Consider the following 15,358-nt stretch of genomic DNA (forward strand, 5'->3'; position numbering starts at 1 on the left):
ATAGATAGATAGATAGATAGATAGATAGATAGATAGATAGATAGATAATCAGGAAAGAGGAGGAACACGTGACCAAGAGCAAACTTTCCATTGCGACTTTGCTGTTTCCTCAGCTCGTTGAGGGTTTGTTTGCTGTCTGGGCTTCATTGCCATCCTTGTGATATAGTGGAGTTCATCTTTGCTGCCTTTGGAGCCTTTCCCAGGATCTAAGCCTAGCTTTTGAGTATGGCTTCGATACATTTTATTTAGATTCTCAATTCCCCTAGGCCTTCCAGCCTGCCACCCACTCCCGGAGATTCATCTTTAATATGAACATGTAACATTAGGAAATAACTTATGTTCTTTTGCCCCCAGGAAGGATTTGTCCGTGTTGACCGAGATTATGTGCTAAAGTCTGCAGAGCTGGCAAAAGCAGGAGGGTGCAAACATTTCAACCTGCTGTCTTCCAAGGGGGCTGATAAATCCAGCAGTTTCTTATATTTACAAGTAAAGGTTTGTGAGTGTTCTGTCTTTCATATATGGAGGGTAATTGACAATACTAAGTAACCAGTATAATCTTTAAAGAAAACATTAAACAAATTATATTACGTATTTTTCAAAGCTGCAGGGACTGCTTTGGGAGAAACATAGAAGGCTGGCATGGTTTCTCCAAGAATTATTCAGTAAGGTGGGAAGAGTAGAGGGAACCTAGCCTTGGCTGCATGGCCTCCCAGCTACGAAGACTTCCCCTCAACTTTCTTTGTGGCCAGGAGGACAGAATATTTAAGCTTCTTGCCAGTACAGTACATGATTGCTGCTGATTTTAACTAGCTTCTATTTCCTGGGTTGAAGTAGGGTTACTGCCGGGGCAGGAGGGCAGACCTGGTTTTTTGCTGTGTGCGGCTGGACATGGTCCTCTGCCTTCAGTATATGAACAGTGCGTAGAGATTACCATGCCACAGACTTCTCAGTGTGAGAGAAGCACTGCCTTTTGCTTAATACCTCAAGCAGAGGGGGCTGTCATCGGGTCACGGGGTTAAGAGTCCTCCTCTGGCTGTCTAGTGGAAGCTCTATGAATGCCAGTCATCAGTTCTGGACTGTAGTTGTAGATATCCCTCAGGGATCCTCATTGCCTTCACTACATTTTTTTCCCCAGACAGGACATCCTGAATTATTGGTTCCATATTTTATTGGTTCTTTTGTCTACTCCCTTCATTTCCTTGGTGTCTTTACTGAGTGGACCTTGAAAAAAAATAAATTTCACATTACAGCTCCCCTGGCCTGATTACATGCCTGATGTGAAAATGCATGGCTTAATAATTTAAAGTATCTTCTATTTATAATTTCACTTTTTTTTTTTGAGATCTGGATGGGAGTTGCTGATGCTCAAAAGTGATTGACTGGGGGGAGGCTCCTTTCCTGACGGCCATGTTTTTCTGACCCATTACAAGTTCCTGTATACTAAAAAGGTGACCGTGTCTGGGAGCCCTGAGAAGGGAGTGAAAAGGTTCAACTGATGCTTTATGTACCCTCTCTGGGTTTGTTTTGACATTAATAACTGAGCTGAGTGTCCCTGGAGCATGGCCAACCTACCAGGGGCCACCCCCTTAAAGAATACTCACTGTCTCTTTCCTAGAAGCTGTCCACAGCTCCTAAGTTCACAGAGGGAATTTGTAAGCCCCACCCACCTCCATGCCAGAGAGTTGGCTGGCTTGATCTTGTGTGGGCAACTGCAGCTGCTGAGTTTCTGAGTGCAGCAGGCCTGTCGTGTCCAGAGGACAGCGTTTTGCTCAGGTCCACCCTAACCTCGGGCTCTTACAGTCTTTCTTCTCCTGCGCTGGGGGTTTGAGGATGATGTTGATGTCCCATTTGTGGTTGAGCACTAGCACTTGTTCTCTGTACCTTGACCACTCTCATTGTGACAGGGTTAAATGGACTCTTCCTTCCTGTCCAGACTCTAGACTCAGGTTGAACTGTAAGACTTGAGAGCTGGGAAAGCAGATTATCTTCAAGCCTGAGTGACTGTCTCTCAGGCTTTATTTGAGTGCATTGGTCTCCGTCAAACACTGATTTTATTTCTATTTTTAATTTTTCTGAATTTAAACAGGGAGAAGTGGAAGCTAAGGTTGAAGAATTAAAGTTTGATCGCTTCTCAGTGTTTCGGCCGGGGTAAGTTTTATGCTGCTGGGAATAAGTAGAGAGGCCTACAATTCAGGCATCTGAGAATAGGGTTGGCCAGTAGTGGATTGCTTCTCTCAAGGATCCACCCTTTAACCTTGAAAAGAGATTAGCTTGGGGCTGCTTCAGAATCATCTACAACTTCCTGGAAGTACTTGCTACATGCATTTTTCTTACATATTAAGTTTTATTCACTTACACTCTTTTGTCTTTATATTTTTATGTGTATCAGTGTTTGTCTGCATGGATGTCTGTGAGAACTGAACCTAGGTCTTTTGCAAGAGCATCAAATGTTCTAAACCAATGAGCCATCTCCAGCCCCTCTTTTGCTTTTTAAAACCTCCTTTATGCGCCAAACCAAATTTTACAACCACCACCTGAGCCAACTGATTTTCTTGATGACTGGAGGTTGGACAGCTGAGATGAAAGTGTCCCTGGGGTCAGTGTCTGCTGAGATGCCCCTCCTCCTGGTTGGCAATGCCACCTTCTTGATGTAATCTCACATGATCTTGCTTGTGCGTATGCAGAAAGATATCTGTTGTCCTTTCTTCTTGTAAGGACAGCAGTCCTGTCCCATCCTCAATACCTCTCAACTCTAAATACCTCCATAAGGACCATCTCCAAATACAGTTCCCTTGGGGGTGAGGACCTTAGCTGACAGGTTTTGGGAACAGGACTCAATCTGAAGTATCCTATTAGGTCTGAATGCATTGCTTTATATTCTTCTACCTTTCTCTGTCTCCTAGAGTTCTGCTGTGTGACAGGCAAGAATCTCGTCCAGCAGAATGGCTGGTTAGGAAATTCTTCAGCTCCCTGCCAGACTCTTGGGCCAGTGGGTACTCCGTGCCTGTGGTGACTGTGGTTAGGGCGATGCTGAACAACCTGGTGAGTCCCAGCAGTGGACAAACGGAACTCCTGGAAAATAAGGCCATCTTCCAGCTAGGGAAGGACAGTGATGTGCCCAAGCTGTGACCATGCCAGAGGACGTTCTTGAAAACCTCAGTGCCTGTCACCAAATCAGTCTATAAAAAGTGTCTGTGTGGTCTCTTGTGGTGTTCCTCTCCTCAGCCATGCAGCTCAGGAAATGGCAGATTTTTGCACCAGCTGTTGAGAGCCTGGTTGTTAATGTAGGTCAGGCATGGAGCTTTGGGAGGACGGTTTAAATTGTAAACCTGGACCTTGTGGGTTGCAGACAGGGATCTGTGGTTTTTCTGTGTCTACTGGAGGTCCCGGTGCCTCTAGGTATGAGACCAGCTTTCAAGCACTCCCACAGAGATGCCTGTGCAGAGGGGCCCTAACACTACAGGTGAGTCATGGTGCTGCTGAGCTGCATGTAGCTGAGTGAACATTCTGCCTTGACAGCATGTCAATGCAGAAACTATAGGACAAATTCTGTAATTCACTGAGGAATAAAAGTAAATGGGCAAACCCTGGGTACTCTTTCAATTGTTGAAAATTGTGCTGATATTAGTGGAAAGGTGCAGTGAAGGCCCCCAAGGAATGGCATCACAGCCCCAACCTAATACTTCAGGTGTCTGCATAATTTTAGATTGTATGTTCTTGGCACTCTAGTAATTTTCCAGAAATCCTATAAAGCCATACTGCTGTCTTCATATCTTTCTTTTCATTTAAATTTCTATTTTTATCCTCATACTGCAGATGGGGAATCTGAGGCACACTGTTAAGTGCCTTGCTCAAGGGAGCTGAAAACCTAAAGCTAAGAAATGGCAGTCAAGATTAACGCCACTCAGCCTGATTCCATTGCTTGTAGTAGTAGGTGTGTGTGTGTGTGTGTGTGTGTGTGTGTGTGTGTGTGTGTGTCCAGAGAGGGCATCAGATCCCCTGAACCTAGAGTTACAGATCTACCTATGTGTGTGCTAGGACTTGAAATTAGGTCTTTTGGAAGAGAGCAAATGTTCTTAACCACTGAGCTATCTACCCAGCCCTCTGTAGCTGGTTTTTTTTACCCACTCTGCAAAAGAACATCATCTCTATCTATTGCTAGAATTTTCCAGGTATTTTAGTGCATTGTGGATGCATAAAACTTTAATTCTTGGGTGTCTCCATTGGTGCAGGATCCTTGCAATTAACTGCAAACAGTGGTTAATCTAAAATTTCCTGATACTACACTGAAAGATGCGGTATGGTGTACTTCTTTTTCTTTCTTTTCTTTTCTTTCTTTCTTTCTTTTTCTTTCTTTCTTTTTTTTTTTTTTTTGTCACACGGTCTTGGGTAGCCCAGGCTGGCCTCAAATTCAATAAGTAGTCCAGGATGACCTTGAACTTCTGATTCTTCTGCCTCTACCTCTCAAGTGTTGGGATAACAGATATGCCCAACCATGCCTGGTTTTTGTAGTGAACTTAAGGCTTCATGCATGCTAGTTAAGCAGTCTTCAAACAAGCTATGTTCCCAGCCTGAGGTGATACAGGTTAAACAGGTAGGTGGCCACACCTGGAAGGCATGGTTACCTTGCCCCTTAAAGGGCTAACCCCGACACGTGGTTTCTCTCTTACACTCTTTCTTTCTTACACTCTCTCTTACTTGCTCTTACTTTTTCTTCTTCTCTCTCTTACTTTCTCTCTCTCTCGGTGCCCCCTCCCCTTCCCTTTTCTTTCTCTCTTCCCACCATGTCCTGCTTCACACTCCCTCCTTACCCTCCTAATAAACTTCTTGCAGAGAATATCGGTTGATACCAGCCTCATTGCTTTTTAATAAATAATAACAATAGTAGTACCCTGTTTCAAAAGCAGAAGTTTTCTTCCTGTCAGTGGGGTTCCCTCACAGCTGGGCTTGGGGGAGCTTGGGTGTGTTTCCATTGTAATAGTCTTGGGCTCTGAGAAGTAAAGCAGCCTTTGGGGGTCACCATAAGAATATGCTGAGCCTTGTGGGCTCTGAAGGGAGCCAGACTCAGTGGCTGGTTTTAAATCACTCTACCATTTTTGTACATCAAACATTCAGGAGAGAGTGAGTCCACACTCGGATCTCAGTGACAGAGTTGAGTGATGTTAGGAGGGTCTGTCTTCATGTTTGGGAGAGAAAAGTATCCCACTCCCTGCACCATGGTAAGATGTCAGCCTCACAGAAGGTTCTGGCCTGTGCATTCTCCAGACTGGCATCACTGTCACTGTCAACATCTGGGCATCACTATGATTCAGCAGGTTCCTTCAACAGACTAAAATGCACTGGAGAGGGCAGTTTACACAAGGAAGGTTGGATGGGCCAGGGTAGAGAAAGGCTGTACATTAATTTGTTCAGCAGGTGCTTATCAGGTAAATTAGTGAGCACTCTATTAGTCAAGGGGGTCAGCAGGTTTCTGCAGATGTCTAGAATATCAGGTAGCTTCAGAAGGGTTCTGTCCTCTTCTGCGGGCAAGACTGGTATGTGAGAAAGGAAGAGAGTAGAGGAAGGGGAGGGAGAGGAGATGGAGGAGATATTCGATGGTAGCAGTGAGAGAGATATAGGCTGTGCCTGGAATAACAACCTGCTTTTAGAAATGGTGGTGTGACTTGGAAGTGGGTAGGAAGAGGTCAGGGAGGACTGGAGGGAGACTTTCTTCTGGACATGCACTACATGAGTCTACACTCAGACTCAGTGGTTGTGGTCCGGACACAGCCAAGCCAAGTCAACATTCTAACATGGAGGGGCTGGGTATTCATAAGCACCCACTCCTAACTGAGGAGCTATGAACAGTTGATGCTTCTGGGAGAGGGTCAGAGTTTTCTTTAAGGATGTGGCCTCTGGTAGGCTGACCACACTCCAGTGGATGTCCCCACAACCAGAGTATGTGGATCCAGAAACTGGAATCCATGTCATTTTTTTCTTTTAAGTATACAAAGGTGAGGGGTAGGGACATTGGGGTACATGGACCTGAGAGGAGTTAAGGGATGGAATGGGAGGAACCTGATCAAAATACACTGTGTGTTCAAAAGGTTAAAAGCACTGACTGTTCTTCCAAAGGTCCTGAGTTCAATTCCCTGCAAACACATGGTATCTCATAACCATCTGAGACACCATAATGAGCCCTGGTGTCCTCTTTTGGCCTGTAGGCACACATGCAGGCAGAAATACTGTATACATAATAAATCTTAAAAACAAACAACCCCAACACTTAAAAAAATAAAAATATTAAAAAAAATGGTGATATGAGCGAAGTCCTGCTGGTGAAGGGGAAAATGAGCAACTCCAGCAAAGAGCTTCAGCGATCAGCAGTACACAGGCTTGAGGGTGTGCATGATGGGGAGTTTAGCTGAGCCAATGTCAGGCATTGCGCAGGTCGTCAAACATGCCCCATGCATAGTCCAGCCTCACACTGCAGCTTGGAGGCACTACCTGTCCAGAATTACTGCTGCCTACCTGCCTGAGGGAATTCTAAGGTTAGACACTAGAAATATTAGAAAAGCAGCAGCCTCAGAGTGGGAACCCTAGTGTTCTCGGCACCCCAATCCCCAGGACAGACCGCATCATTTGTGGGCACATAGCAAACAGTCCACCTGTTCCCATGATAGGGATCGAGATAATGCCTGAACTTTTCACACACATGAACTCACGGAGTTCTTACCATAGCCCCTGGGCTTTTGCAGTCATGATCCTGTTTACCAGTCAGGAAATCTGAGGTGGAGAGAAGGCAAGTTACCTGCTCGTGATTTTAGAAGTCTAGCTAGTGAAGTAAGATTCAAACTCAGGGTGTTTGTAAAGCCCGTGTTCTCACTTTACCACTCTCAATAAAGGGTAGGGTTCAATGCACACCCCCTGTCAGCCCACAGATTAATGGGGCTCCCTTACCTCCCCGAGCCTCCAAGCCTAGCCTGCACTGGGCACCTCCGCCGCCAGAGGGCGCTGCGGCAGGTCGTGCCCAGCCCTGCCAAGCACGCGTCTGCCTCCGTGGCGCAGGCGTGCACGCTGCAGAGGGCGTGGGGAGCGGTGCTGGGCCTCTCGCCCCGCCCACTAGGCCCACGTGACCCGGAAGCGCTCTGCGGCCCGGGAACGGCCGGAGTGTAGGTTGCCTCGGGTCTACCGCGCGCTCGCGCTCGTTCCCAGCTCCGGCGCCGCGCTGTGCGGCCGCGCGCTTGGTCGGCGGCCATGTGTTCGCTGGCGGCGGGGAACGGTGGGTCCCTCGTGTGGGCGGCGGGCAGTGGCAAGGGCAAGAGTGGGCGTTCGCGCGTCCGGGTGCTGACAGTGTGCCCCCGCAGGCCAAGGCGCCGAGCTGGGCCCCGAGCCCCTGGAGCTGTCGGACAGCGGAGACGACGCCGGCTGGGAGGACGAGGACGCTGAGCCCGCGCACGGCCGGCAGCACACGCCCTGCCTGTTCTGTGACAGGTTCGTGGCCGCGTGAGAAGCAGCGTGAGCGAGCACGTGGCGGGCCGGAGGCCTGGTCCCGCGTGACGGCTGATTGACAGAGCCCGCTCACGTGATCGGGGGGGGGGCGGAGGCGGGAGCTTCTTTGGGTTTGTCCCTGATGCCCAGTCAAACACTCCTGACCCCGCTTCAATACCAGCACATACAGATACTAGGCCAGGCCTGGCATGCTATCACTCTGATGGCTGAGGCAGGAGAATGGCTACGAAACCCAAGCCATCCTGAGTTACCTGACTCTGAACTCCACACCTTGGTCCTAAATCAGCGATGGAACCCTCTGTTTCCTTGCAGACACTGTCTGGGTGGTTTTAATCCCGTTACTTGGGTAACAGATTTTGGGAGCGCATAGTCAGGAAGGGTGCTTCCATTTCTACCATCCTATAAAATGACCATGTCTTCTCATGCAGCATTTCATTGAGCTATTTAAACTTAAACAGTCCTAGCTCGACTCCACGATTGAGGGAGGGATTTTTGCCCATAGTACTAAGGGGAAATGAAGCTGCAGAACCACTGACTTATTATTCAAGGTCACAAAGCTGTGGTTTATCTTCCTAGAACATGCCATCTTTTCAGTTAAAATCTTGCGTCTTGGTTTCAAGAAACTGGCTTGGGGTATGTGGGCTTGAAAAGGGGGTGATTGACAGTGAGCAGCGCTGCCGAGCCCCCAGTATACCATGGTGCATGGTGCTGAGGTGGCATTATCAGCTTTTCTAGGTGGCACCTTGCTGGAGAGGAGGAATGACTGCGCACGCATGTTTATTGTGCATCCGGGGTGCAGTGCCCTGTGACAGGGAAGATCCAAGTGACCTATCTTGGCAAACATTTGCTGAGAGTTGCCTCTGCGCTAGGGATGCAGAAGAGGAGGGCAGAGTCTCTGCTGTGTATTTCGTGCCCTTCAATGTTGGAGGTTGCGTACAAAGAGAAGTGTTCTTCTTCACATTATAATGCAGGTGCTATGGGACAACCAAGGTTACTTGAATTCTGGCACATTGGCAGTGTGCCAGCTGTACCATTGTGTGCTCTGTGTCTAAAGGCATTATTTACTGTGCTGGTTCACAGAGAGGAAAAAGAGGCTCAAGTAGGGAAATTCTGTGAGTTGAAAGAATATGTGAGAGAGAGCTTTGTTACCCAGAAGCCTTTGGGTAAATTTGTGGGTCTTCAGTATTTTGACCTCCCTGGAGACTGTCCCACGAAGCTATTGCTTGTCTCTTTAGGTTGTTTGGGTCTGCTGAGGAAACGTTTGCACACTGTAAGCTGGAGCATCAATTTAATATTGATAGTATGGTCCACAAACATGGTGAGTATCTCTTGAGTAAGGACAGTTTTGCTTGTGAAGTTTAGGTTCAAATGTTAGAATTTTCCAGACCCTTCATTTTCTTTGTGCGTGTTTCCCCAAAGTAGATGTAAGGTGTTTTCCACAGTTGCGCTCCACCTCATGTATTGAGGCAGGGTCTCTCACTCTCCCCACCCCCAACTCAGCTGGGCTAGCCAGCTTGCTTCAATGATTTCTGCCTCCCAAGCATTGAATTTACGAGGCCACCATGTCTGCTGGTGTTTTAAGTGGTGCTGAGGATTCAAAACCACATCCTCATGCTTGTCCTGTAAGTGCTCTTGCCCATTTTGCCACACAAGTCTGACAAACTGAGCGCTCACTCAGAGCTCACGCAAAGGTGGAAGAAGGCAGCCAATCTACAGAGCTGGTCCTTGACCTTCACATGTGCACTGTAGCACATATCCTCACATGCACATCACACCCTCCCCACATACATATTATACCCCCAACATCATACATAATAATAATAAATATTTTTTTTAATGAATTGGGGGGGGGGGAAACATTTCAAAATTTGTTCTCAGATAAAATATTTAAAAGTATCAAAATTACAGTTTCAAATTCTTTGTTGTTTGGTTGGTTGGTTTTTGGTTTTTGAGTCAGGGTTTCTTTGTGTAACAGTGTTGGCTGTCCTAGAAGTCACTCTGTAGACCAGGCTGGCCTTGAACTCGCAAAGATCTACACACCTCCCAGTGCTGTGATTAAAGGCTTGCACCACTACCACCATCTCAGTTTCTAATTCTTAATACAAAGTTTCAAATAGAAGTGATACTTTAGAGCTCAGAAATATCTCATGCGTTTACAGACCAGTTAAAACAAATACACTGTACTAAAATTAGTGAACTGTCTTTTCTTCTATTTAGGACTTGAATTTTATGGATACATTAAGCTAATAAATTTTATTAGACTTAAGGTAAGTTGGAAACCTAATAGTTTTATGTAGAAATTTATGAAGTTCATAGAGACTACCACTGTGCTGATTATTTAATTGAATATGAGTGTTTTTGTTTTTTTTGTTTTTTTTCACATTTGGCCTTTTTCATATTGTGGGAATTGTGGACATGAAGAAAGAGGACTGGTGAAGCTCCTGGTGGAGGTTTCCTCTGCTTACTCCTGTCATATTTAACTGACTTGAATCAGTACTGTGCAAAAAGCAGTTGTCAGATAAAATGAAAATTAGTATTTCTGTAAAATAAGATCATTTCTAGTCTGATTCCAGGTACTTTAAACATGCTTTTCAATTTTTTTTTATTCACAGTTTTTTCTTTTGTTAAAACTTTTATTTTATTTTATGTGAATGAATGTTTTGACTGCATGCCTGGTGCATGCAGAAGCCAGAGAGGGGCATTGGGCGCTCAGGACCTTGTGTTACAGATGGCTGTGAGCCACCATGTGTGTGCTGGGAGTTGAACCCGGCTCCTCTGTAAGAACAGCCAGTGCTCTTAAGTTCTCAGCCATCTCTCCAATCTACGTTGTTTAATCTTTTTCAAACATTTTGTTCTTTGTCTATTTAAATGAATGCTTGGGCTGGTGTCGCTTTCCGTGCGTCAGATAGTATAAGAATGCATGGTAGTCATGTAAGATGGCAGATAAACACAGGCAGGCACACTAGTCTTGTACAGACTTGAGGGGTTTTGCTTAAGTTCCCCACTCATTTTTAGGGAGCTTTGTCATTACATGTAGTGAATCCAATGTGCTTTATCTTCATGCCCAGAATCCTACAGTTGAATACATGAATTCCATTTACAATCCTGTACCTTGGGAGAAAGATGAGTACCTGAAGCCTGTGTTGGAAGATGACCTTTTACTTCAGTTTGGTAAGAAGAAACTTTTTGTCTACTTTAGCCTCAGGCCATTTGTTACACCAAAGTGCTCTGTAAAAATGGACCATAATCCTTCCCAAGCAGAGATTTTGTTTTCTGCATTTTTACCTGGTCAATTAAAACAGTGGATGACTGTAAAAATAACCAGCTTGTAAGTTTTAATTTAAGTTGGCTGCTGTTCTGAGAGGCATAGAAGCATTGTGCCAGTCTGTCTCTTCCTGCTATGTGCTTTCTGGTTTTATCCAGTGTATGTGTACTGTGCATGATACCCATCCTTTTGTTGCAGGTATGGATTGACTGTTACAGTATCACAGTGCGCCTATAGCATCTTGTAAATATTTGTTGTTAATTGCTTTTAGTCTCTGTATCTAATCTATTGATTAAGCTTTATGGTGGATATACAGTATGATAAAGAAGACATGGTTCATTGAGGGTTCAGTTTCAGACATCCACTGTGTAGATCCATCCTTTATGGATAAGGGCTTCATTTCTAAAGACCTCAGCAGGCTGTCAGTTTTCACAGAAAGAAAGAATCCACAGGTCTGGGGATGTAGCTGAGCTGCTGAGAGCTTACGTGCCATAAACTAATTCTAGGTTTGATGCTGCAGTACTCCCAGATTCGACAAAACTGCATTCTTACTGCCCATCATTGGTTATAGATTGATGTTCTCATTCCAAACAGACATACACAGAGTAGTTTATTACAAAATTGTAGTTTATTTCAAACTGTGAAAAGAAGATAAATGCCCCCTTAGAAGAGAAGTAAATTGTGGACAGTCACACTTGGAGCAGTGTATCCCTCTCAGGAGAACAGGCATCCTATGAACTGTAGGGTGACTGCCCGAACCCAGCTTCATACCCTCCAGGGGCTGCTACTGCTTATTGCTTTCCATCCCTTCCAGTCTATATGATTAACATCACTGAAAAGTGATGCATATTAATGTTAAATTATGACCAGTTTTTATTATAGCAGAAATAAAACCAAGCTTGCCAAATAGCTTGAATTTGGAAACAAAGTACAAAGTAAGGATTTGTATTAGTTTTGTGGTTGCTGTAAGCAGATGCCCAAAAGATGCAATTGAAGGGAGGAAAGGCTTAGTCTGGCTGACCATTTGAGAGGAAACACTCCACGCTGGCCGGGAAGGCACTGCAGAAGCAGCTGGTCACACTGGGTCCATATCAGAAAGTCCAGAGTGGCCAGGAAGTGGGGCTGGACAGGTAACACGGTTAACACACACTGCCCTTTCTGTTTCCAGCACCCGCGTGGCAGTACACACCAATTGAAACTCCAGTTCCGAGGGATATGATGCCCTCTGTGGGCACCTGCATGTATGGGGGCACCTATAGACGAGGTGACGCATACACACAAATACAAGTGAATAAAATAAAACTTAAAAGCTTATCATCCTTTCTCAGCAGCTCACTTTCTGTAGTAGCTTCTGCTTCCTACAGGTTCTACTGCTTTCTGAACAGTGCAGCAGCTGGGGACTGAGTGTTCAGACACATGAGATGACTGTTCTCAGTGTGTAAATGGAGGTCAGCCACACTGCACTGTGTGTATCAGGTTCAGCATGGCTTGAGTCCCCTGGAGAAGCAGTGTGTACTGGTTAGCTGTTGAAATGTCTTCATAAGTATCATAGCAGAACCTGAGTGGGGTGGGGTGCTGTCCCCAGTGCTGCACAGAGGCGGCAACAGTGTCAGCAGTGTTTGTTGCTTAGGTAGATTGTAAGGTAATGAAGTCTCCCCATCATCCTGGGATTTCTTAAGACTCACTGACTCCATCTCTGTTTGCAGGGTTATTTCTACACTTGTTAATGACGAAATGAAGATTAAATCGAAAAAATATTTTTAACCTAAGATTTTGGCTGCATCATAGTATCATAATAAAATATTAGTGGCTTGCCTGGGATGGGAAGGCTTTGGATATATAGAAGTCCTTATCTGTACTTCATCTTTAAGGAATGACTTGTCTGCCTTATTTGGTGAAAGTCTGGTTAAGTGTAACCTTTAGGTGTGTAGGGTTGTGATCATGTGAACGTAAACACTCTGAAATGGCTGTTGCATTCAAGCAGATTGGCATGCAACACGTTACCATTTTTACGTGTGCTGAAAACACTTAAGCTCTGCTGGGTTGGCCCATTTCACATGTACACTGGGCAACAGCTGTAGTCACATAGTGGGTAAGGTGTTCTCAGTGTCTGTGTCTGAAGGGAAAGCTTGCAGCCCTAGGCTATGGCAACACAATTCTCTCTGCTTCTGTAAGGTCTTTGTTGTTGTTTTGTTTTTCCCACATAACGTTTTAATTGATTCTCTAGGAGTTTCACATCATGTACCACAATCACAATCCCTTTCCAGTCCTTCCATGTCAACCCCTGATTTGTGACTTTTCCTCCCAAAAGAAGTAAAAAATGAAAATAGAAAACAATAACAACACCAAAAAACCACAAGTCCACTTTGTATTATCTATTTACTCATTGGAGCATGGTCAAACTCTAAGTAGCCTTCCCCTTCAGTAGAACTGAGTCCTTCCCTCCCACACCTCCACCAGAAGCTGCCAATTATGAAAAGCTACTCTTTACTATCCTCATCACACTTTTTAAGAGTTCTTTTTGGTGGCATTATTATTATTATTTTTAAATGGGTTTGGAGGATAGGGATCGTCACAGAAGCCTTCCTTTCTCTCAGCTATGCATCTACAGTTATCCATGTCACAGCAAAAATAGCCTTGCTCTTCACAGTCAGCAGGAGCATGGATCATGGGCCTCCACATGGTTTCTATCACCATGGCCTCGGGTGTAGTGCAGACCACTCACGTAAGTGTGGCCTCCAGTGGCTGCATGTCCTGTACACATCGATGTGGCTTCAGGCTGCAGCGCGGACCCTAGACATCCTCATGGCCTTTGGTGGTAACATGGGTGACAGACTTCAACACAGTCCCTAACTGCAGTAGAACCATAGACCCAGATGTGGCCTCAGTGGCAGTACAGGCCTGAACATCGCCATGCTCAGCTGGCAGGGCAGGCCCCTCACATCAGTATGGCTTCTTCTTCCTGGCAGCAGCATAGCCAACGGATGTGGCTTCAGGCTGCAGCACAGACCATGGACATCTTCATGGCCCTTGGTGGTAACATGCCACAGACATCATCATGGTCCCCAGCCGAGTTCAGCTGTGTAGTTGATGGCCTGGCTGCTGGTTCTTCTGCTGCACCTGTGACCCCGTAAGGGCTGTTAGAGTTTGCATTTGCCCTTTAGTGTTGGCCTGTTTTCTTTGGCACACTGCCCTCCAGGCTCATTCTTGTTACACCCAGCAGGATTGCCAGTGAGTGTCTGCACAAGCTGCCTGCTATTCTGGGGCTAAGGAAACAGGCTGAGAGGTGCTTTGTTAGGGTCAAGAGCCTGGACTGGTTAGGCAGCTGTTGAGCTTTCACTGCACCAGTACATAACTATATGACTTTGATTTGGTTACTTAGCTTTTTTGAAATTTATTTTCCCCAGTGTCTGAAATAGTGTCTCTTTGCATCTCAGGTTGATTTGAGAGTGAGCTGTTGTGAGAGTGAGAGTGGGGTGGTTTGATGAGAATGAAAGCTTAATACTAAACACTAGTTTCCTTGTGTTTGTTTCAGTGTATCCATGCATGCCTATGTTCAGTTTAGCTAGCTAATGAAAAGCAGACTATCATACTCCATGAGATCAAATCAAGGAACTTGGATAGCAAGCCTATGAAAAGTGCTTTTAATAATTTTTCTCGCTTGACCATGGTAGACACTTAGGCCTGTTTATTTCCAACTTGTTTGTCCCCAATGTGCTGCTATGAGGTGACCTGATAATGGTGGCCCTTTACCCTTTAGACGTAGAAGATCTTTACGAGCCGGTGTCTACTCCCTTCTCATACCCCAACGGACTCAGTGACAATACATCTGTTGTTGAGAAGTTGAAGCACATGGAGGCGCGGGCGCTGTCTGCCGAGGCTGCCCTGGCTCGAGCGCGTGAGGACCTGCAGAAGATGAAGTGAGTGCTTGTCCAGCCAGACCCCGCTCCAGGTGGAGCTTGTAGGGCAGTTCCCGGGCAGAATACCTGGGGGGCTAGACGCCAGTGTTGATACTTTCTTTAGGAGTACCAAAGACACACAGCATTTAAGGGTTACTCTATGTCGACTGCATTTTTACAGACTTGTAGATACTTCATAATTGCTCTGCACATGTGGCTGTTCTCAGGTCCTCTTGAATATTTCTGTTTTTAATATTTCCTGCCTTTTAATTTTCTTGTTTATAGTTGGCTTCTCCATTTTAACTAACCTACTTTTTCAGACATGGAAGGATTATTATTTTTTTAGGTTTTGGGAAAATACAAGGTTGAAATGTTTTTAAAATAGCCAAAATGTGACAGTAGTGTAGAATTTAATCAAAGAACCAGATAGATAGGGGCAGTTTTTCCTCACTGAGTTAGCATTCTCCAGGAGCCCTTCATCTCCTGGGGAACTTGTCAGTCTAGATGTTAGTGTGGAGGTGGGCACAGGCCTTCACATGGGCATCCATAGAGCCGTAGAAAAAATACATTTGAATAAAGCATTGTATTGCTTCATATCCAGCAGGGGGCGCTGTTGGGTGCTGCAGGTAGAAAAGGATTTAAGATGCTGGGCACACTGCCGCCTTCCTCCTCCCCTCCGTCACTCTCTAGCCTTGCCTTTTCT

At 45.5% G+C, this 15,358-nt stretch overlaps 2 protein-coding genes across 7 annotated transcripts in view; both read left to right on the forward strand.

Annotated features, from left to right (window-relative positions):
* Htatip2 (HIV-1 Tat interactive protein 2) overlaps positions 1-3,585 on the forward strand; it is a 12,792-nt gene extending 9,207 nt beyond the window's left edge. For all 5 annotated transcript variants that reach the window (XM_055608361.1, XM_055608363.1, XM_055608359.1 and 2 more), the window contains exons 4-6: positions 355-492; positions 2,087-2,148; positions 2,904-3,585. In XM_055608361.1, the coding sequence (XP_055464336.1) occupies positions 355-492; positions 2,087-2,148; positions 2,904-3,129 (426 nt within the window). In that variant the 3' untranslated portion in view covers positions 3,130-3,585. The remainder of the gene's footprint in view (positions 1-354; positions 493-2,086; positions 2,149-2,903) is intronic.
* Positions 3,586-7,130: 3,545 nt separating this feature from the next.
* Positions 7,131-15,358, forward strand: part of Prmt3 (protein arginine methyltransferase 3) — an 84,892-nt gene continuing 76,664 nt past the window's right edge. The window contains exons 1-6 of one of the 2 annotated variants that reach the window (XM_055608373.1): positions 7,131-7,261; positions 7,347-7,473; positions 8,727-8,809; positions 9,709-9,758; positions 10,560-10,662; positions 14,517-14,676. In XM_055608373.1, the coding sequence (XP_055464348.1) occupies positions 7,237-7,261; positions 7,347-7,473; positions 8,727-8,809; positions 9,709-9,758; positions 10,560-10,662; positions 14,517-14,676 (548 nt within the window). In that variant the 5' untranslated portion in view covers positions 7,131-7,236. The remainder of the gene's footprint in view (positions 7,262-7,346; positions 7,474-8,726; positions 8,810-9,708; positions 9,759-10,559; positions 10,663-14,516; positions 14,677-15,358) is intronic. The other variant, XM_055608374.1, reaches the window with a different exon arrangement.

The sequence above is a fragment of the Psammomys obesus genome, unplaced genomic scaffold (assembly GCF_907164565.1).
Source record: "Psammomys obesus unplaced genomic scaffold, mPsaObe1.curated_primary_1811, whole genome shotgun sequence".
Classification (NCBI taxonomy): Eukaryota; Metazoa; Chordata; class Mammalia; order Rodentia; family Muridae; genus Psammomys; species Psammomys obesus.